This window comes from Asterias amurensis, chromosome 2 (assembly GCF_032118995.1).
Source record: "Asterias amurensis chromosome 2, ASM3211899v1".
In the NCBI taxonomy this organism is placed as follows: domain Eukaryota; kingdom Metazoa; phylum Echinodermata; class Asteroidea; order Forcipulatida; family Asteriidae; genus Asterias; species Asterias amurensis.
Window position 1 is genome coordinate 370,576 of NC_092649.1, and position 21,923 is coordinate 392,498.

Genomic DNA, 21,923 nt, shown 5'->3' on the forward strand with positions numbered 1-21,923 from the left:
GTTGCCTCCTCCCAATCTTGCAGTTTCACGACTATATCTTTCTTGTCAGATCATTATACCTATACCGACTATAACATGTCATTGGTTTTTTTTAAATTAATTATCTGAGTTGATTGTTATATTAATTCATAGTATTTCTTCTCCTTTTTTTCTTGTTTATTTTCTTCTTCTAGTGAATTGCACCCAACCAGCAAAGAAACCTTTGGCTTTATAGGATCGTGCCTCCCAAAAAATCTGATTCTTTAGTGTACTATTCAGGATTGGAAAATTTTATTGAATAGTATAATAAATGTTATCATTTTGTTCATTTCATTTTACCAATCACTAGAAGTTCTGTTTTTGTATCTGTTTTATCAGCACCATGAGTGAGTTTGATGAGGGGTTTCAATGAAGGGCCCCTCCCGATCCACGGCGGAAGGTTGAATATTATGCAATCACGCCGAACCTTGGGGAGGATCCAATCTATACCATCACGCTTGTTTTGTCATGGTTTAAAATAAATAATTTTAACATAATTTATAAATAAAAAAAATTAATACTCCAAGCTGTAAACTAAGGTTATAATAAAATTTGGTTTAAAAATTTTTTTGATTTTACTTACTCGTCAAACACACTAATGACTGACGATTCTGATATGCCAAATTTGACTCTACTTAACCCATAGAAATTTGTATTATTCAAATTTATTCATACTATTTGACTCGTCATTGACACACTACAATGCATGCGTCCCAGCCCATCTCGCCGCAAAATAATATCGGGACACCAAAAGTAAAGTTTAAGTATCTCCCGTCAAAAACCATTATTTCAGTAAAAGGTGAAAATATAAACAACCTTTAATATCAGTAAGCCAAGGTGACTTAAGGTTAATTTGATTTTCTATTCATAAAAAAAATAATGTTCCCTGATCTGTCCCATCTTCCCCCAAGTAATAAAAGTAGGCTTATGCCTCATCTAAACTATTAGCGTTCTAGAACTTAGCGGCGCGCCCAAAGCGTTTTATCGGAAAAAATCTCAACAGAGGGCGCTCAAACATCTCTATGAAGAAGAAACCAAAACAACCGCGGGATTCACGTGTTCAATGTTTATGATTCATCTACACTAAGCAATGACAAGCATGACAACAAGCGGAGAGGAATCACCTTTGCCTGTCATGCCTGTTTCTACCGTAGCTCCATGGTGCTCCATGGTTCCAAATTAATCAGGACGTGATCATTGATTGAGGTAATTATGGAATGTAAGTAAATTGTTATTTTATCCCATTCGTTCTTCTTGTGAAACAGGATCCCAAGCGGTAAAATTACAGCAAGGCCTACAGTAAACCAGCGTTTATTAGTACCAGTACCACACACGATCACTCTCCGACGGACTGACTGAAGTGGTGGTGGTGGTCCCTGTTTAATCTCCCCCTGGCAGATTTGGAGTGCAAGGGCGGGATTCGGTAGCACTGAAGACGGCGTATGAGTCACTGACTGAAGACTAATTCAGTCAGTGAAGTTGTAACAAAACCAAAATAAAATGCACATATCACTGTCTTAAGTTATAGTATAAGATAGTGATTGTGCATTTTATTTTGGATTTGTTAAACACGGTTCCGTTTACTAAACAGAACCGTGTTTCCCTGATTTAGTATGATTTTTGTGGTATTGCATGTATATGCTGATATTATTACTAGTTTCACATAAATTTTTATTATAATAGGCCATTGATTGTTTCTTGCTGTAATCTTGTTGTCATGGTATTTCTAGCAGTAGGCCTACGTAGCACTTGAAATTGAAGATACTTTCAGTAGGTCTTTTTAATTTTTGGTCTCCTATTTTGTCTCCTTTTTTTTTGTTAAGAGTGATGTTCCTCAACACAATTATCAATACTAATAACTAATTATTATTCAAAATAATAACAATAAATTGTTAATAAATCAATCTAGATCCAGTAACTGGGGCGCTGTTATCCTTTTTTCCCTGAAATTGTCATCGGTTGTACATATTATAACAACCGATAATGACAAATTTTGAAGAAAAGGAGTCGGCCTACAGCGCCCCAGTCACTGTGTCTAAAGTCAATCATTTTGTTTGTATCACTATTCTGGATGTATTTGGCAAATGCAAGTTGTGTAACTGGAAGCTATGAAAACAGCTCATAGTCATGGTGACAATTGTTTGAATTTAGTAGGGGCCTACATTTAGTTTTGAAGAAATTGGTCCGCTGGCCAACTGTCATTTAAAACACCAAAGGACCTGTCAGAGTTCTGTCCAACTGAAGTCCTGCTGGCTACTATATCAATTTTGAAGTCCTACAGAATGACTTCATGGAACGATTTTGTCCCAACAAATTCCAGAAACCAAAACAACTTTGGTGTACACTGAGTTTTGCTTTTGATTAGAAACCTCCATGGATGCTGGTTGTTTGCTGCTTTTCCCTCAGCCTCTAATGACATAGAATGACCTCATCCTTCATGTAGGGATTTGAAGGTAGTCAACCAGCTTGATATGATAGAGAGCGGAACTAGGTCTTGCTAATGGCCCCTAAAATAAATACACCCTGGCACATGCCTGGACTACCTCTTCAGCTGCCATCGTTCCATTGACTCTAAGTTCATTGCTTGTCATTCAGGTAGTGGTACTTGATATTAAAGGCAAAGTCTGATTTCTACCCCCATGGTCTGACAGACGTGAAAAGGATTCAAAAACCACAGATTAATATTGTTGAAGTTTTTTTATGGCCCACTATGGGGAAGTTGATCTAATTGACATTCCCTAAATTTTTCTTCTGAAAACTTTATCACTTGCACAATTTTTGAGATAAAGGTTATATAGGCCTATTATGTTGAATAGCAGATGGAATGAAACTTTATTTACAATAGGCCTAAAAAGTTACATATGTTAATAGTAAAATGTCCTTGCTTTATTGAAACTCAAAATTTGTGTGAAAACTTTGTCAATATGTGAATAGTATGGGGGGGGGGGCTGTGTGTAGGGGGAGTTGAAACTGTCGCTAGCAAACAAATTGCAGTGAATAGTTTTTGGTATTAATTCGTCGGTCGCACCACGAACTGACCTAACTGACCCAAAATCACACATTTTTGCAAATTTGTTTTAAAACAAATTATTGACAAAGTCAATGCTGTTAACATTATCAGCAGGTTTCAGAGCCTAATATGTAATAGTTTGGTAATTACACTAATTAGTATAAACGACGCATCGCTGGACTTGCCATTTTGTCTTTTCACAAAGTGACTTATCTAGATACGTCGCTTTACCAATGGTTAAACTATGCGCTACAGCGCACGCGATTATGGCGCGCATGCAAATTTTCGCACCACGAAGTGACCTAACTGGGGAGCGTAGTAATTTCACAAAGTGACCTATCTCGATAGGTCTCTATTACACATTGGTTTGTACACAGCGCGCTGCAGGCAAAAATGAAATGTTCAATTTCACAAAGTGACCCATCTGTTTAGGAATTAATTACTTATTAAAATAGTTTTAGGGATTAAAACACATTGATAGTTCTGTATGAATAAAGTATTCAGCTTTGTTTTCGTCATAAAATAATACAATAAAGTTGGTAAGCAGACTCCGAAACAGCAGTTTCAAAAGTAGTGCAACTTCAATCGTGATTTTCTCTGAACACGTTTTTTAAAACAGTGAACGAGTTAGGTCAGTATGTGGTGCGACCGACGAATTATTAGCTTTGTTTTGCCCTTTTTATTTAGTTTGTAGATCATCGGGTCCTTAAATGCATTGCTACAGTAATGTATTGTTGTTACCACTTGAGCAATCATTGTCAATGTCGGTAAAATACAGAATTTGTAAGGATTAAATACATTATTGTTTAGTTTCTGTCTGAAAGCTTATAAAACTGTTTATCAAAAACACTGATTAAAAGATACTTGACAGTTAAACATTGCCTCTTTGCCAAATTATTCTGTTAATGATATTAGTAGAATAATTTGGTAATAATGGATTTTTGATGTAGTTACGCATTTGATTGTTTTCATATGGATTATTTTCATAAATTTTTTTTTTTTACTGGTCTTGTGTTAAATTGTTGCGCTTTTGAACAGGCTGGTCCTGAAGAGAACGCAATAATAAGTTCAATAAATAAATTATTTCGTTTTTCAAAAAATAATTTGTTGTTTGTGAATTTCATCTCAAAGTGGCTTAAAGTCACTGTAAGGGGCTTCAAGAAGAAATCATAAAATAACTATGTTCTTTTCACTTTCTATAAAATGTTTTGTAGTAAAGTTTTGCTGAAGTATATATTTTTTTAAATGTGCAGAATGTACAACGAAGGTCAAGTGTCAATAAAAGGAATAAATACATAAATGTGCAAGTATACAAAACACTTTACAAAATGCAGTCACTGTGATTTATTGTTGTCTTTGAAGTTACTCTAGGTCCCTAAACTCATTCTAGAAGTATTATTGTAAATATCTTTTATATATTGTTTTAAGTATTTATTTAGCTCTTACCTCTATTCAAATTATAGAATTGTAAACACCTTCACTCTCTTCCTGAATGTAGGAAGCAATCCTGCACACATCTTAGCAGACTGTGAAATAGCACACGTCAGCCAAATCATAAAGAGTATGGCAAACTCATTTAATCTCATTTGTAAATGTCAAACACTTAGAGTATTTGGTAGGGATTTAAAGTGGCTTAAGATCTCACACTCCCTCTCCCTGTCTCTGCAATGGTTGAAGATTCATCGAGTGCCTGGTCTAGTTTTTTTGTTTAAATTGCATTACTTAGACTTAGATGAAAATAGTACTTCACAAAAATCCTCAAAGATATTTTATAAAAATTAATATATTTTTGAAAGTGACAGTTGAATTTATCAGGTACAAGATCAAGCAGTCAATGTAAACACGATTTTAATTTGCTGATATCGTCAGACCCAACTTAAATTTGTTTAAAGCAGTGGTCACTCTCAACATAATTTTGTATGCCTTGATAAGAATTTATTATAAAAGGCAGTCTGATGTAATTAATAAGCTGTATTTATTCTAATTCAGAATCTGTTAAGAACTATAGGGTCAAGAGCCCCCAGAGAGAACAGTTTATTTAATATAATTAATGGGGCTACCCTTGTTGATAGTTGCATCATTTGTTGGGGGTTCATGTGTGTAATTGTTTTACAAAGAATGGTGACCTGATTTGACCTTCTATTCAGTCCCAATGCAAAGTTCAAGTAAAACGCATTATGAAAGCTTAGTGTCATGAATGTACAGTCATGATGAGAATCAGGAAGTGTTATTGGTTAAAGGAACGTTACAGAACTGGTTTTTGCTAACAAAATAATTGCTGGCAGTGTAAGCACTTTATGTAATCCACCATATAACTGACAAACCTGTAGAAGTTTTAGATCGATCCGCCGTCTGGGTCACCACGAGAGAATAGATTACACATTTTGCATTGCATCGATGCCCCCCCGTACACCCAATGTTTGTAATGTCACTTTGTAAACGTTGTAATCATTCTCATCAATGGTAGGAATACCTTATCAAAGTGAGACAAAGTTTGTTCCTCTTATATGAAATCCCTGAATATTAAATAAATAAGTTTGAAATTGTGTTGATTTTATGTAATTTCAAGAAAGGATACTTAGTTATTGGGTTTGAAAATACCATGTTTGCTAAAAATGCTTGTGGTTGAATTTAAATGATAAGCACTAAGATTTGCAAGATAAAAACACTGTATGAAACACCAATCAACAGTAGCAGAAACAACAACATCAACAACATCAACAAGGTTATTAATTAGTTCGGCAAAAAAAGAAACAGGTCAGAGAGAAACTTGTTATAATGTTAGTTTTAATGAAAAACTTCCTAGGGAGACCTCTGAGACCTCTCAAGGGAGACATCTCAAGGGAAACGCATGGGGGTGTCTAGTAGCATTGATGTTTGAAATCCTTTGGATAAAGTGGCCTTTAGACTGTCTGGTTTTTAACTGATGATTAGTACACAAAGCATGGAGGCCTTTAAATTCTATGTGTTATTTAAAAAGTAGTTCAACAATGTGGGAGCAAACACCTTCAGTAATGTAAATAAGTAATTAACCAAAACATGTAAAAGTGACGCCTTGGGTCAATAGATTTTCAGGGTTTATGCTTATCGCCAATCCTACAGAGAAACATTTCAATCTCATGAAAATATAAATGAATTTGAAATTACTTAAATCACTTGTTCCTTATATTAATAGCGGGAACTGAAAATAAACCAGCTGAATACTACCGCACAAATTCCTTGACAGAACTACAATTCTTCGTTTTCACTTTTAAAAAATGACTGCTGAATTTTACGGGTTATGTGTTGTTGTGCTTATTAGAAAGAAGAGGATTGAAACGAATTTACTCTTTATTTTGTAGGACCATTAACATTTGCACCTGAACTCTTTGAACTACCAGAGTTTTTTAATCATGATGACACTCTGGTCATTGTAAAACTGAAACTGACCAATCATGAAGTTTGGATGTTTCTGTGTCTAGCTTTGGTGATATAGGCGTTGAGTGTTATAATAAAAAAAAAAACACTGGACAATCAACAGCTTCCTTACCTTTGAACTATCAGATAATGCCACATGGATGAAAACACCACTAGTCCTTAATCCAATTATGTCTTGGTGGTTTATTCCACACGATGAAACAAAGAAGATGACATCCAATGACAATATTAGTATTTCCTTTCTTCACACTAGCACACGCTACATGACTTTAAATATCCATATAAGCCACGCATCAGATCAACCATATTTTTACCCATGAAAACTACCAATGGTCTATAATTATCCTTTTCCTCGCCAGACTCCATGATGCAAGAAGACGGTGAAGTGTGATTGGTTCATTCTAAATTCAGCTTTCCTGTTGATGCATGGATCATGCCGATACTTTCCTTCACTATGTAGAAGTCCATGTTCAGCCGGGCTGTGCCCTTTGTACACGTGGTAAGCATAGAATCTAGGAATAGTGTCGGCCATTTTAGAAATTAACAAACCGGACAGTGCTGGATTAGGGGAGAGGCTCCACGAGTCAATTGAAACTGTTTTCACAAGTTGTTACCATTGTAAGTACAAATAAGTGCATGAGATCAAATCAGTTGTGAAGGAGAACTGATGTTAGCTAATAACCAGAAAACTAATATCCAAAAGGGTCTGAAGTTTCTAGGGTTGAAACTTTACTGTACTTTTCCTTTGAGCGTTTTACTTTGAATGATTCATCAACTCTCTACAGAGTGGATCAATGAGTGTATTCCTGTTGGATATTTTAAAAAAGCTTTATGTAATGATTTGTAGAAGTATGCAGCTATCCAGGCTGTTGAATGCTTAAGTTTTATATCTAGATTATTAGTACAAGGAATAAATATTGGTGTCTTTTCTTCTCAAGATGTAAAGGGAGTTTCAAAAGGTATCATGTTGGAAGATTAAATTAATTTCAATCGTTGTTTAAAGAAATATTTTTTTAAGATACCTTGTGAGCATTTGGCTGTCTCATAGGCATCTTTTAAAAACCATTTCTTGCCACAAATATGAAACAATTTATAAGCATGTCAAACTATTTCTCGTATAATAATTTAAACTGCATTAGAGACCATTGACTTTCCATTTTTAAAATGCCTAGAATCAAGAACCACTGATAAGAGGCATTGGATTAATAGGTGTGAACTCAAATTCAATGTTTATTTTGATATCAGTTTGTTTGAATGATGTTCCATAATTTAAAAGGCGCTTTGCTATTAACACTAACATTGTGGTAAATTCTAGCTTTCCCAAACTTTGGTACAGCCATGAAATATGTACACAAGTTGAATGTCTGTCAACTGCACTGAAGTATGATCCTAATCCAATATTTAGACACCTTGGGAAAAGGTGAGAGACCAATATCAGATTGAAATATGATGCAACTTGAAGATTGATCTGAACCATTGACACATATTGAAATAGTCAAAAACAGATCATAGTCCATGTCAATATTTAGAACTGAAAAAACAACATCCACACTGCATGCTCTACACAGGGTTAAATTTCATAGGCCTATTAATCATAACAATGTTAAGCAGATTTAACTTCTAAGCAAAAAAGTGAACAATTTACCAGCCACAGCAATTTTAACTATGACATTTTGACTTAAAAGTTGTTTCTGCCTTTTGCGCTTACCATTTCTATGATGATGGGTTTAGGTCTAAGGGGACCTGGATTCTCTTACATTACCTCAGTGTAATTTCAGCTGTAACATTCTTCATTTTCAACTGAGTGAACAAAACTTAATCTCTAGTTTCATAATGTCTAGAGTCGATTGAGACAAAGCAGAAACTCACTCGTCAAAAAGCACACCATGCAAACTATTTGTGACAATCAAATTAACAGGTCTGTTAAAAAACGGGTAACTATTCATGGTGGTGTTTTCCCCAGGAAATGTATGCCTTCTCATTGTGTGCCTTTTAGCTTTGATGGCTAGATATTGTTTGGACTAGTGTTGCTATGGAATGGTGTTGATGTATGGTATAAACTTCTTACACACTCGCATGACTTACATAATTCCTCGTTTTAAGTATCAGCAAACACAATAAACTCCGCAGGTACACATCTGTCCTCCTCTTACAAAGTTACAAATTACAATGAACTAATATCTTGCACTTTTCATCAAAGTGTGTGTTTCAGCCCAAACATAATCTTGCTTCAAATATTCATCACGAAGTGACAAGAAACAAATCAGTAGCTTTATCTATAAGGCTCTGTTTGGAAGCTACCGTTGAATGAGGGTATATAGTTTGGATTGTAAAAATAAGTTGTAGTTGACAGCTAGGGGAGCACAGTATAAGGTTGTTATCCATGCAAGCTGTAGGCATACATAATCAGGCAAGTCTCCCGGTTAATCTTGTTGCTTGGCCATCGTGTAATCCTGTTACAAGGGTGAGTGAATTACTAAGTTCACCTCTGTTAATTATTGCAACCAAATTTAATAATGCACTACTGCGAGTTTCCAATTTGGAAGGGATGGAGGAGATGGGAGGAGAGGGGGACAGTGGGTTCATGAAATGGGAGGCATATTGGGATAGTGGGTTCATCGGTGGAAGGCATATTGGGGGTTGGTGGGTTCATCAAATGGGAGGCATTTGGGGGTTTCTGATGTGGTAGGGAGTGAGGAGACCAGGGCAGATAGGGGGGATAGTGGGTTTATCAAATGGGAGGCATATTGGGATAGTGGGTTCATCGGTGGAAGGCATATTGGGGGTTGGTGGGTTCATCAAATGGGAGGCATTTGGGGGTTTCTGATGTGGTAGGGAGTGAGGAGACCAGGGCAGATAGGGGGGATAGTGGGTTTATCAAATGGGAGGCATATTGGGATAGTGGGTTCATCGGTGGAAGGCATATTGGGGGTTGGTGGGTTCATCAAATGGGAGGCATTTGGGGGTTTCTGATGTGGTAGGGAGTGAGGAGACCAGGGCAGATAGGGGGGATAGTGGGTTTATCAAATGGGAGGCATATTTGGGTTTCTGATCTTGAAGATATAGTGACAGGAGGGGGGGGGGTAGGTTTCATGAAATGGAGGCACATTTGGGAAGTTTCTGCTGTGAAAAAATGTATTTTTGTTTTAGGGTAGGTTCAAATACAAGTTTGAAAACTAGTGCCTGAACCAGAACCAAACATAATGTTTCCTTCAACAAGTTACCACTGAGTCACAGACAAAACAAAGTTTAAGTTGGATGTCAGTGATCCAGAATTTCTTATGTAACCTCTCAGATTAGAGCTGCATGCTCAGGGAAAAAACAAACTCATATAACGTTTTTTTTAATGATGTACCAGAATTTAATGGCCAAATGTAAATGTTTATCACTAATCTGTGACATCAAGGAGAGATCAACTCAATGAGATAAGACTATTAATAGCAAAGTTTGCAAGAACGAACAGTTATTTCCAGGAGTTGTTCACAGTGAACATTATTGTCATACCCATTGGGGCTATAAATACAACTTGAACTATTTCAACAAATTGCTTTGAAATGATAACAAACTCTCACAACCCCCAAAAGGGATGTTGGTATAGTGCTGTAACACAATTAAACAGCAACCGCCCTATTGTGACAACACACAAGGGCCAATGAATTGTGGTCAAACAATCTTGCCTTAGGGAGCAATTATATAGTTAAGATTCTCTTTGTATAGTGTAGTATTGTGAAGTATCAAGTCCAAAGGTGCCACTGTAGCAGGAATTTGACACCTTCAGTTAGCAGCATTGATGTGTTTGTGGTGAGTAAGCAAGTGCTGGGTTCCTCCATGGTTATTGTAATGGCATTTTTATCCTACATAACACATTTGTTTGCCGAGCTGAAGTGCACAGGACTCAAGTTCTGGTGTTTGTGTTCAGCAGAGTGTGGGTTCGAATCCTGGTTTTGACTATTCTGTCCTAGGAGCAAGACACTCAACCATATTGCGTTGTCCTTTGCATTTGATGTAAATTGTCGTTGGTCCCTAGTGTTATATTTTTAATGCTTGTAAAAGAACACAGTTAAAATTAGTTTTTACCCTAACAGTCTTATCACCAATTAAAGGGTTCCCCAGTGGCTGTTCATCGCTACGCAGCACTGTGTAAACCCATATGAGGTGCTTTATAAATGAGTCTCATAATAAAAAAGACTCTTCAAGTTCCTGTTCCTAAATTCCTAAAACAATAAACAATGTGCATTGGGACACTTATAGAAAAAGCACTAAAAATAGCTGTCATTATGATTATAAATTCATACAGTTTACTTGAGTGACATCACATTATGAGCATCAGTATTTGTGGGAATGCTGGAGAGTGTTAATTTGAAATGAATTACGCACAATACTAACATGTAACAGTGAATTATAACATTCTTAACTGATTCACTGTTTAATAAAAACCTTTCATGATCATACTTTTTCATGCTCCTTGAGCTATTATAATAATATATAAATATTAATTTTGGTTTTTACCCATATACACCGTTGTGTGTTAGTTCTGTGAACAAAATACAGGCATATTACTTGAGTGGGATTGGAAACCATGACTTGGGTTAAAGACAAACAATAATATTCTTTATCTCCGATGCAAATATTCATTTATTAGATACTTGCATCTTTCTATTATTAAACATGGCAAGTCTGTGGGAAACACAGGTCCTATGTGAGGCCCTGTGTATGTTGACTCAAACCCATTTAATTGTTATCATATTTAATAAGTGACAAGTATAACTGGATCTCTCCTAACTGGATAACTGCCTAGAGCTGTAGGGTGTAGTGATTTATAATAACAATGGGAATTGGCCAACACCTGCAATGCTTGGGGGTGAATGACATATAGTGCATAACAGCTAACAACCCTGGTGATTATGTGTAAGCCAATCAAAGAGAACATGAAGGCTGACTTTATTGCTTTGCAGATTTCATTAAGATGTTCAACACTGAATAAAAAGAAACACTTATTGAATCCTTGCAGATTGATAGAGATAGTGCTGTGAACTCTGTGTTGTACGAGGTCATGGGGGCATGGGAGGTCACTTTATGTGCAATCAATGTGAAACTTCTTCTAAAACAACAGTTTCTTTTCAAATGGAGTTTTACATTTGTATTTAAACTTTCTGGTTGGTTTAAAGTATAATGAGATTGTGAATGATACAAAGTACAAGAAATTTTGTTTTTCTGTTGTTGGAATGCCATAGATGGAAACACTAGTTATACAATTTTAAATCATCTTAGGTGTTTTATCTAGACAGCAATTAAAATGCTATCGTGATTAGTTATATTAAAACAATCTTTTTCTTGGCAGGGAACTTCTAGTTGTGAAAGATAATGCTGTCAAAGATACACCTTTGTTTTGGAACCAAAAAATGTTTGGAAAATATCACAAAGCGTATTTTCTGGTTGAATTCCAGCTCTTGTAAATTTTTCGTTGTTCAAACTGAAATTATTTATAAAATCTTACATGTCGAAAGCCACTTTGAAAAGAAAGTGTACACAAATTGACTCCACTTTTGATTGTCTTTGTGAGATGTACAGTCACTGACGATAGCATTTGCTATGGAATAGTTTATGAATCAGTTTATTCAATCATGACTGGAAGAGCTTCATTAGCCAACCTCATTAGCCATAGCCAATGATGGCCGACAGCCGATGTTCATTACAACAATGCCTTTGGGTTCATTATATTTTTGAGCAGTCTACCCATTATTAAGGTTTATTTTCCTAGTGCCAAGAGATAACCAACGATCTAGGATCTATTTATTCAGGACCAGTCATCCTGATCCATCATTGCATGTTGACTCAAGTGGAATCATATGTGTGGTATCTTTTATGGGCCAGATAGGTGGAGTCTATTTGCCCCAAAAAGGGGGAGGGGCATGTACATGGGGCAGTGACGGAGACCCCTCAGTGTTAGAATCAGTAGAAGAATATTTCTCCCAAATAAATGACATGGATTGTCTCTGTTCTGCTATGCAGAGAACATTAGGCAGATATCTAAATCTCCAGCACACACTCTATGTAGCTTGATGGGGTTTTTGTTAACAAACTTGAAATGTTCATTTGCTTCTTGAGAAATTTTTTGTTTACATTTTATTCCAGCCAACAGCCATATTTTAATTGACGTCATGTTGTTGTATGGAGATGTGTAAATATTGCATTATACTATTGCAATACAGCAAGAGACTGCGGTCACCAATATTTATTAGTGGTCTCCCCCGGGGCTGATTCAGTTGTAGAGTGTAGAGTAATAACTGGCAGCAATAAATTTTACAACTATGTTGGGGTGATCTAAGGGTGACAAGCCAAATACCATTAGGCCTACATTTCATAAGAATTGTGTTATATGGTTTTACTTCCCTATGTAGGCCTACAAGCTGGATAACAACAAACAGTTTGTTCATAGAGCAGTACAAACATACCCTTACCATGGCTTGACTTATTAAAAAAAAAAGACGCTTGTTGCTTAACTGGTGGAGCTTCTTTAATATATTTTGTTGAATCAGAAGCTTTTTAAGAATGAACATGCCCCCTTTATGTAGACCTTTTTATAGTTGTTTAAGAGGAATAAATTCATTCATCCTCAAGAATTCCAAAAATTAACACACTGCTCTACATTGTACAACTAACTTTTTGAAATTGCACCAAAGTTGGCGAATGATTAATTTTTGTCAGGGCTTTTGTTACATTCATTTATAATGGGCTTATATAAGGAATCGAAACAAGCACAATACTATTGAAACTTCCCCCTTGAAGCATTTTGTTATAAAGTTTGCCCAAGGTCCTGCTCTTGTTTAGAGAATGATCACCAAGTCAATCCAGAGAACTCTTGTTCTACATCAATCAATCATGGTTTTTTGTGTGTTAAATGCCAAGTTTACATGACACATCTTTTCTCTGTATGTTCATTTTAATGTGAATGACAGGAAACATTTTTTACTTGTGCCCTAGCCTGGGCCTAACATAGCCTATCCATCAATTGCCATTCAGTTTTTTTGATTTTCCTTTCTATTTCCTAACAATACAGGGTTCAGTGTCAATAAATAGAAGAAGTATGGCTACAACTTGGGTGTTCTAGTTAATGTAACGCCAGCTAGTATTGGGATTGGTGGAGTGTAGGCCAGAGGGTATTCAGCACAAGACGTCTGCAGTGTGTGATGAGTACGTCTAGTATTAACAACAAGCATCAGTTGTGAAGGTAGTAGCTCACTAAGGATTGAAGGGAGGATGAGGTTTCTCAGATACAAACTCAGCCGTCTCTGTCGTTCAAGAATTGTCAGTATTCTTGTCTCTGCTCTTGGTTTGGCCTGTTTCTCTCTATATCTGACCTACCAGTCCAATTCCATGATGCTTCTTAAATCTCTCAGTAGTAGTGAGACAATGGATGAAACACTAGAGAGAACGTTGAAACTAGATGGCAGAGCCTCTGTCAGACCCAAAAACATCTTAGAGGAAGAAGTGAGATTAAAAGATGACATTATGAAGAAAAGGAAATCTCGGCAGAAGGAAGACATTATGATTGAGGAGAGTCCCATTTATAAGCACTTAATACAGGTGAGTGTTAATTTTCATCAATGTACAATTATAAAAATTATTAGGTTCACTCAAACTTTCCCCTGATATCTTTGTGCATGACTCCAATTTGTGTTATCAATGCTTCACAATCAATCTATATGATTGCATTTCACATTGACAGCAATGCATAAAAGAAAGCAAGTATCGCATCTTGAATTTGTTGTTGGGATGTTTGTTAGACTGTTCACCAGAATGAGAAGTGAAAAATGCAAACTTTCATTATGGCTGAACAGCATTTACCTGTTGTGCAAAAAGTCAGTTAATATGAGGACAAACACAGTCAACTGTAAATGGAATTGTAGTTGACATTTTGACTTCAGTCTAAATATTGACACTAAGTTGAAATTTCTACATTGCACGTACTTACTGGCGTTATGGTGGCTCACTGAGGCACAATTAATCGTTTTGTTGAAAATTCCTCAGATGTGAAATCTGGCCACTATTATTTGTAGGACTGCTTGCTTGTTTGGATAACAAATAAGTAGTTGAGCTGTCACAACACCATTATTGCATGATGCATACAGTATGACCATGGGGTGGTTTTCCTGCCTCTATTATGGTATGACATGGTAAAGTTGTAGGGCCTATATGTTGAACTAGGCGTGTACTTTTTGATTTGAATGGAAAGGTAAAAGGGAAAGGATACCCTTCCCCTGAGGTGCTGGTCACCTGTTCCATCCTGCCACTTTGCTGTAATTTGTACAATATTTTTATATATAGGCCTACTGTATGTTATTGTTTATACTTTTTTTCCCTTCTCTTTAGTACCCTGTGTTTGTCTTTTTGAAATGTTGTGCCAGTGAAGAAGTGTTATAAAATATAAAATAAAAAAATAAATAAAAAAATTGCGCAAGTTTTGTGCTGGCTTATAAAAAAGTACTAAAAGTACCAGTTGTTATATGTTGGTGTTAAAATAATCAAATCTGAATCTTTTATTGTTCATGAAAGGTCTCAATGCAGGAAACAAACTTTTTGTTTAATATGCTAGTGCTAAAAAACAACTTGTGTTTTTCTCAAAAGTTTATAGGTAAAAAAGAAAAAAGAAAAACATTTAATAATCTAAATACAAGCAACATCAACATTTAAACGATAGTTTTTAAAGTACACCCTTTTCCCTGAATTAATATAGCTTCATTAAAGCATGACTAAACTATTTAATTCTTTGTGAACTCATGCAGAGTACATTGAGCAAATTAATTTCCTCTGGCAAACAGGGCAATGGGTTCTATTGGAATGACTGAGAAATAGTCTGACCAAGCAAGAAGGTATATGAATGTTTCTTCTGGAACTTGCTCTGCGTATTTCCTCCTTTACAAGGAAAAGATGGCATTTTGTCATGATGCAGATTTGTAAATCAAGGATTGGGACCATTTCATGATTTGTGCTATACACACAAACCCAAATTATACAGGGTGCATTTTAGAAATGTTTGCCTTCAAGTCACCTTGCAGTTCAGGTCAGAAAACTGTAGTCTTAGGGGTAGTACTTGCACCTAAATGATAGAATACTAAACCAATGAGCAGGCAGAATACTTGCAAGGGGTGTTATAAAACAGAATAGTACACACTCAATAGTCAAGTGCATGATTGCGAAGTTTTTGTGCAAACTGATTATGACCCAGCCCAAGAAACAGGTTATAAAGGTGGAGGTCAGAATAAATAAAGGAAGGGTTGTAAAAGTGCCTGTATAAGCTGAAAAGTGCTAATAACCGTGAATAGTTGACAGATGTGGCTAAGCCTTTGTGTATAGGCCCACTGGATTGTGAATGGATTGAGCAATATAACCAAGTGCTACCATTCCAATACTAAAGTAAAATTAGTGATGGGAGGGAGTCTGAGTTGTGAGAAAAAAGTAGTAAGGCCCTGATAGACTTATAAGTATAGAAGAGAAATGTGCATCATCAAGCAAAGTGAAGTTCACAAGATTTGACAAGTGTAGAAAGTACTTGTATGATTGAGCAATACAATAGACCAACCATCATCTTTCTTTATTATTTTCTGTAATATTTCTACATGTTGCAAATTCTCATTTAAAAGCTAAGTGTACCAAGATCCAATACATTGACATGGTACCGACCATTCTGTGAAATGTTTTTCATGATGGTGCAAAAGCTTCTTAGGATGAACATTAGACTAAGTTTCAAAGTCATCGTGGTTTTGTTTTGAAAATTTGTTTAATAGATCCTGAAAACAACACATTAAGAATGTAACTCTATTGAGTGTCTTGAGCTGAGCATATTTTAGGGAATTTTCCTGCTTTATCCTTTATACCCTAGCAGGTTTAACATTACAGTTGAAATAGAAAGACAAAAGAATGGAAATATGAAGAAGTTTTTATGCAAACAATGATAAAACAATGGAATTGGAAACATGACGAAGTTTTTACACACATGACTGTCTATTGATGAAATAATTTATATGGAAATATGAAGATGTTTGTTTCCATGTTGTACATGACTAGCCAATGAGCAACCTCCATATAATCATGGGGGCGGGTTGCCCTATACTCTAGTGACGTCATAAAGGTCTATTGTGCCTTAAATTTCCCTCAAAAACAGAGTGCTAGCTTCAATTTATTTCATATAAACCAGGAGTTATAGACTAAAGTGTACTTGCTGAGCGTCATACAGCTGCTTGGTTTGAAGTGTTTATGTTGGGAGTGTGTGATATTGATTGGGGTTTACTTAAGGGTCTTGGTGCAGACCATGGAGAATGTACTCCCAATAGTAAGAGAAGGAAAGAGGGATGCCAAAAGGAGGTTTACAAACTCATCATTTATGCACAGACACAGATGTGCAGGAATTGCAAACAGGGATCCACGCTTAAATGAAAGACCCTAGTGCCCCTAGACAGTGCAACCTAAACCAAAATCAAAGGAAGTCACGGAAATGAATCGGGTCATAAATTATTTACACTCTGTATGAAGCTTGCACAGACTAATGAAATACAAAGCAATTTCTTTTATTGGAGAATGGATTGATGTGTTGTGCATTCATTATCCACTTTGTGTGGAAATTAGTATTATTGTGTGGTAATGATTTAACTTCTAATTAATTTATGAAAGCCATTGAAAAAAGGGAAAAATCACCAATTTGTGTTTACAGATGATTTTTAAATGTAGTTATATTTTTTATGCTAAGGCTTAAAAACATTTACCACATGGATTATTCTGTTCCATCGTCTCTGGTTCAACTGATAGGCCTTGGCCTTATGGATGATCAACTGGCCCTATGGACAATCAGACATTCTTGACAGTTTAATGTTGCATCAAAAGGGAATTCACTTTGACTTCTGAGTTAATAGAGCCCCACCCATCGCTGAGTATACCCAGGGGCATTCTGTGCTTATGGAATAACAACCATGTTTGTATAGTGATTTTGTTTATAAATTTCACTGATTAAATTAATAGTTGTGGAATTTTATCATTAGATTGATTTTGAAGCTACATAATTATGTGGATAACACTGTCAGCTGTGAAAACAGAAAGGTTGAAGTAAAACCTGATGTTAAGATGCAGATGATGTTTATATGCTATAATAATGTTTCTACTGACTGGTACATGGTGTGCCTGGTTCTTTCTATATGGTTGTAGTAACATGTAGAGGATGCTATAATAATGTTTATATTGTACATGGTGTGCCTGATGGTTGTAGTAAAACCCCTGAGGATAATTGCATTATCTCATCGTTATTTTAGCATATAACAAATACTTGTTGTTTATTATAGCAAGGATGGGGATGTGGTTCAGGGTTCCAGTAGGGCTAAAAGGTGGAACATCTGAATTATAAAAATGGATTTTAACCAAATGAGTCGAAGAGGAGGATTTTTTGTTAAATGATGGGCGGGGAGAGGGGGCTGTTAGTTGGTTTTGTTGTTTGAATTTATGTCCATGTCGTACACACTCTAGATGGGAGTTGGTGACTTTATGTATTGTCCTTAAAAAATTCATCAAAACACATTTCATAATCTTCCTAACAGGAGGTGAAATTTGAAAAATATATTCAATTGAAAAGTAAGCTGTTATATCTGAGATGGTGCACACTGCTTTCAGTTACTCCAATAGTTTCTACATTTGATTTCTTTTCTCCAGCTGGAATCAATGCTTATGGAACAAATCAAAACGACAAAGTCAAGATCAATCGAGGTCAGAGGTCAAACTGATGTCATCAACCGTGACCTCCCACTTTATGAAAAGGCATTCACCAAACAGGGATTCATTGTCAGGCAACCCAGCATTGACAGAGTGGATGATGGGAATAACACACTCACTGCACAGGAACGGGGTAAGTTTACTCACTTGGGGGTAGGGCTACACTTCCTAGATTTATGAATCAAAACTGAGTCTTATTGTACAGAACAACCCTAGCTTTCTTAGAATCACGGACTCTGAACGTGACCCAAAGGAGTTACTTGATATCAGAGAAAGTTGATGTCTTTATACTTTGCTAGACTTCTATTCAAGAAATCTGCATACCTCAAGTCCCATGTGTGGACTCATTGAGTCAAAGCCTGCGGTCTGAGTCATTAGGCATGTAATATTTTACTGTGCCAAAGTTTGTTTCCCCAAAATGAAAAGTTTTAGGCTACTTGTTTACTTGATTGTTGCTTTTCCTAGACAGCTCAGTGCAATTGAAAAGTGCTTTTGACTGCGGTCAGTTGTAGACCACTTCATGCTTTGTCATTATGGTTTGTGGCAAGGGATAAGATGGGATGTATAAACCTGTTGGGCATGTACTGTGTAATGCACTTAAAACATCCAGGGCTCAATTTCACAAAGAGTTAATAATATGTCAATCCTCACTGCAAAGTGTGACGTCACAATAATAATCACTATATGAATACTGACCATCTTTAATATAAATCTTATTATGAAATCCAGTCCAGGACATTTAAAAGAAGGATAAGGAGTTTGTTTTTCAATTCGTTTCAAAATTGATCCCTAAGAAAGTTATTAATGCACATTTGAAGACATCTGAAATATGTAGTATGAATACGTAACTAGTGTTATATATAACATATTTAAAAAGTTCAGGTTTATATTTTGAATAGCCCTGTAGTATATTTACAGGTTGAACTACTTTTAGGATACAGACTTCAAATGTAATTTACAATCCATTTCTTGGATCTCAGCTACAGTGATTTAGATATAAAAACTCTTAAGGAGCATCCTTGGTTTCATCATTGACAGAAACTACTCTAATCGTAATGGTGTGTTTTGTTCATATGACAGTTTGATTAAGTTTACATAGCTGTATGATTATAGTGAATTGTTAATGTGTTAAGTGATTTACAACCTACAGGGCCACTGCAGGTGGTATCATCTACTGATTGGGAAGGATGGATGGTACTACTCTGTTTAGCTTTCACTGATGGAGATTCTGTAGAGTGTCTTGAGAGGACTTCATTTACTAAATTACACTCTGGCCAAAAGGTACGTTACTCAACATCACACGTTACTCATAGAGAATAGTAACATCACACCAATGGAAACGGGTCATAATAACACTTTGAGGGCTTGGTTGCAGGCAAGAATTATCATATAACATTCTAGAAGTATTTGTGAATATGAAGAGGATTTTATCAGAGGTTCTGTGCAGTGGATGTTTCAATTGATTTAGTCCAGGAGCATGCAGAGATACATTTTTTATAGTGACTATGACATGTGGATTCTTGGTACATAAAAATCAGTAGTATCGGTTGAAAGAGAAGGCAATGAGAAGATTTTGAACAAAGCATCTTTAACAAAGACTGTCTTTTAATTAAAGGTTATCCTTGTTATGGAAATAACTGTTGAGTATTCAGTTGTCTTAATCTGATGTCATACATTTTAATAAAAATAAGAATAAACTTATTGTCCATCAATAGTGTTCTCCAATGCACTCAGTAGTTTGTGTTACTGACTGTAATGTATCATCATCAAACCGAGTTACAGATTCCAGCTTACACTGTTGCAGAGTCAGAGAATTCCAAGATGATTTCTGTCATCTCATCAATTAAAATAATCAGTGACTAAAATAGATAAGACATGGAAAAAGCTTGCATATAAAAGCAGAATTATGGATTTTTGGCACTTCACACTTTGTTATTTTTATTGAAATTAATCATTTTTTACAGTGGTTCATTTATCATTATTGATTCATTCCACAAATTCCACCATGTCAGTAGAACCTATTTAAAGTACTCATAACCCTGGTACATGCCTTCAAGAGACGTAAACATCGTAGTAAACCCTGGTACATGCCTTCAAGAGACGTAAACATCGTAGTAAACCCTGGTACATGCCTTCAAGAGACGTAAACATCGTAGTAAACCCTGGTACATGCTTTCAAGAGACGTAAACATCGTAGTATTGGCTCGCCAGCATTATGTTTGTATTTTCAAGAACAATATTCTTGATTTGTTTTTCATAAGAATGATAATATATTATAGAGAACTCCTACATGACAAAGCTGTATCTGTGGTGAAAACAAATGTTGTAATACTTCATGCAATGTTTTTTCAGATATTTATTTGTTTGGTGCTTTCTTGTAGAAAGAAATTTAATTATTTTAAACAAAACTGCACAGTACCATATATAGTATTGAGGACTCCCTACATCAACAAAAGTATGTTATCACAATACTACAAGTTTGATTCTAGCCTGACTGCCTTAATTTAATTGCTTTGTTGCAAATATTGTTACACTTCATGCCATTTAAAAAACAAATTATTTATTAGTTTGGTGCTTTTTCATAGGAATAAATGTGAGTTAAAATTTGTCAAAAAAACTTAACAGTACCAGCAATGTTTTTTTGTAGATGACAATTGTGAGGGTTACTTTGAGACAACTACTATAGGCTTGTATCATACACTCATCTTAAAGCATAGTTTTGGTTCTCGACAATAACAAATATAAAATAACATAAAATGAATAGAATTGTCTAGTTACCCTACTGGAACCTTAATTTTCAAATCAAACAGAATCCTTTTACTTTCTGATTATCAAGAAAGCAACATAACAAAGTGAAGTTTGATAGTGATAAGCTTAGCCTCATACCAAGCTTTGCTGACTTGATTAGCAAGAACTAAATTGGACTAAACTTAGGATAAGGTTTTGTAGCGTTTTGTTAGGAGTTACAGATATGACAGACATACAGATATAATACTTGTACAATTTATCCTTGAGTTTTTGCTTGGATTCTCAAGCTGTTTCTTATTTTGCTTCTCAACAGATCAATAGAATACCAGGACTTCGAAACGTACTATGGAAAAAGGATGGCTTCTGCTACACAATGAACCATGCAAGAAAAATACCTAGTAAGTAACTCACCTCAAACTACCTTTCCAACAACTTTACTTTTGTATTCTTTTAAAGTTAATTTAGATAGAGCCTGTAGACTACCTGTGAGTGGTAATGTACTCCACTCAAAACCATTGATGATATCAAACTGTACAACAATGGGGGTAAAATGGTATCTCTCACAAGAACACAGTTTTTATACCCAATACTCTCTTACTTTGTTATAAATAAGGGAATAAAAGGGTAGCAACGAGTTCTTAAATGGCCATTTAAAACTGCAGCTCGGGCCTTTATCGCACGGCAACAACCCTGCAAGGTTTTAAACGGATGTTTAAAGGAAACTTTGTGAAGAATCTGTTTGATGCGAGTGGGTTGTGTGTAAGCGCGCGCTTAGAATAGATTACGCGCTGTTACTAATAGCTATGAACTGCGTTCCGCATGATAATCTTGAGCGCGCCCGACACGCGGAAGCCAGCCGGTTATAAACAGCTCCAGCTGGTCATTATCAACTGTTTAAACACTCCACGTGACGCGCTCTCCACCAATAGGAGTAGAGAAACTGTATGGGGTATTTATGAGTAACAAAATGATC

General features: G+C 35.8%; 1 protein-coding gene across 3 annotated transcripts in view; it reads left to right on the forward strand.

The window, feature by feature from the left end:
- Positions 1 to 1,110: 1,110 nt before the first annotated feature.
- Positions 1,111 to 21,923, forward strand: part of LOC139933870 (cadherin-like and PC-esterase domain-containing protein 1) — a 35,480-nt gene continuing 14,667 nt past the window's right edge. The window contains exons 1-6 of one of the 3 annotated variants that reach the window (XM_071928112.1): positions 1,111 to 1,237; positions 6,805 to 6,944; positions 13,506 to 14,032; positions 18,143 to 18,335; positions 19,353 to 19,483; positions 21,264 to 21,348. In XM_071928112.1, coding sequence (XP_071784213.1) covers positions 13,706 to 14,032; positions 18,143 to 18,335; positions 19,353 to 19,483; positions 21,264 to 21,348 — 736 coding nt within the window. In that variant the 5' untranslated portion in view covers positions 1,111 to 1,237; positions 6,805 to 6,944; positions 13,506 to 13,705. Of the gene's footprint in view, positions 1,238 to 6,804; positions 6,945 to 6,983; positions 7,064 to 13,505; positions 14,033 to 18,142; positions 18,336 to 19,352; positions 19,484 to 21,263; positions 21,349 to 21,923 lie in introns of those variants that run through there. The other 2 variants (XM_071928113.1, XM_071928114.1) reach the window with 2 other exon arrangements.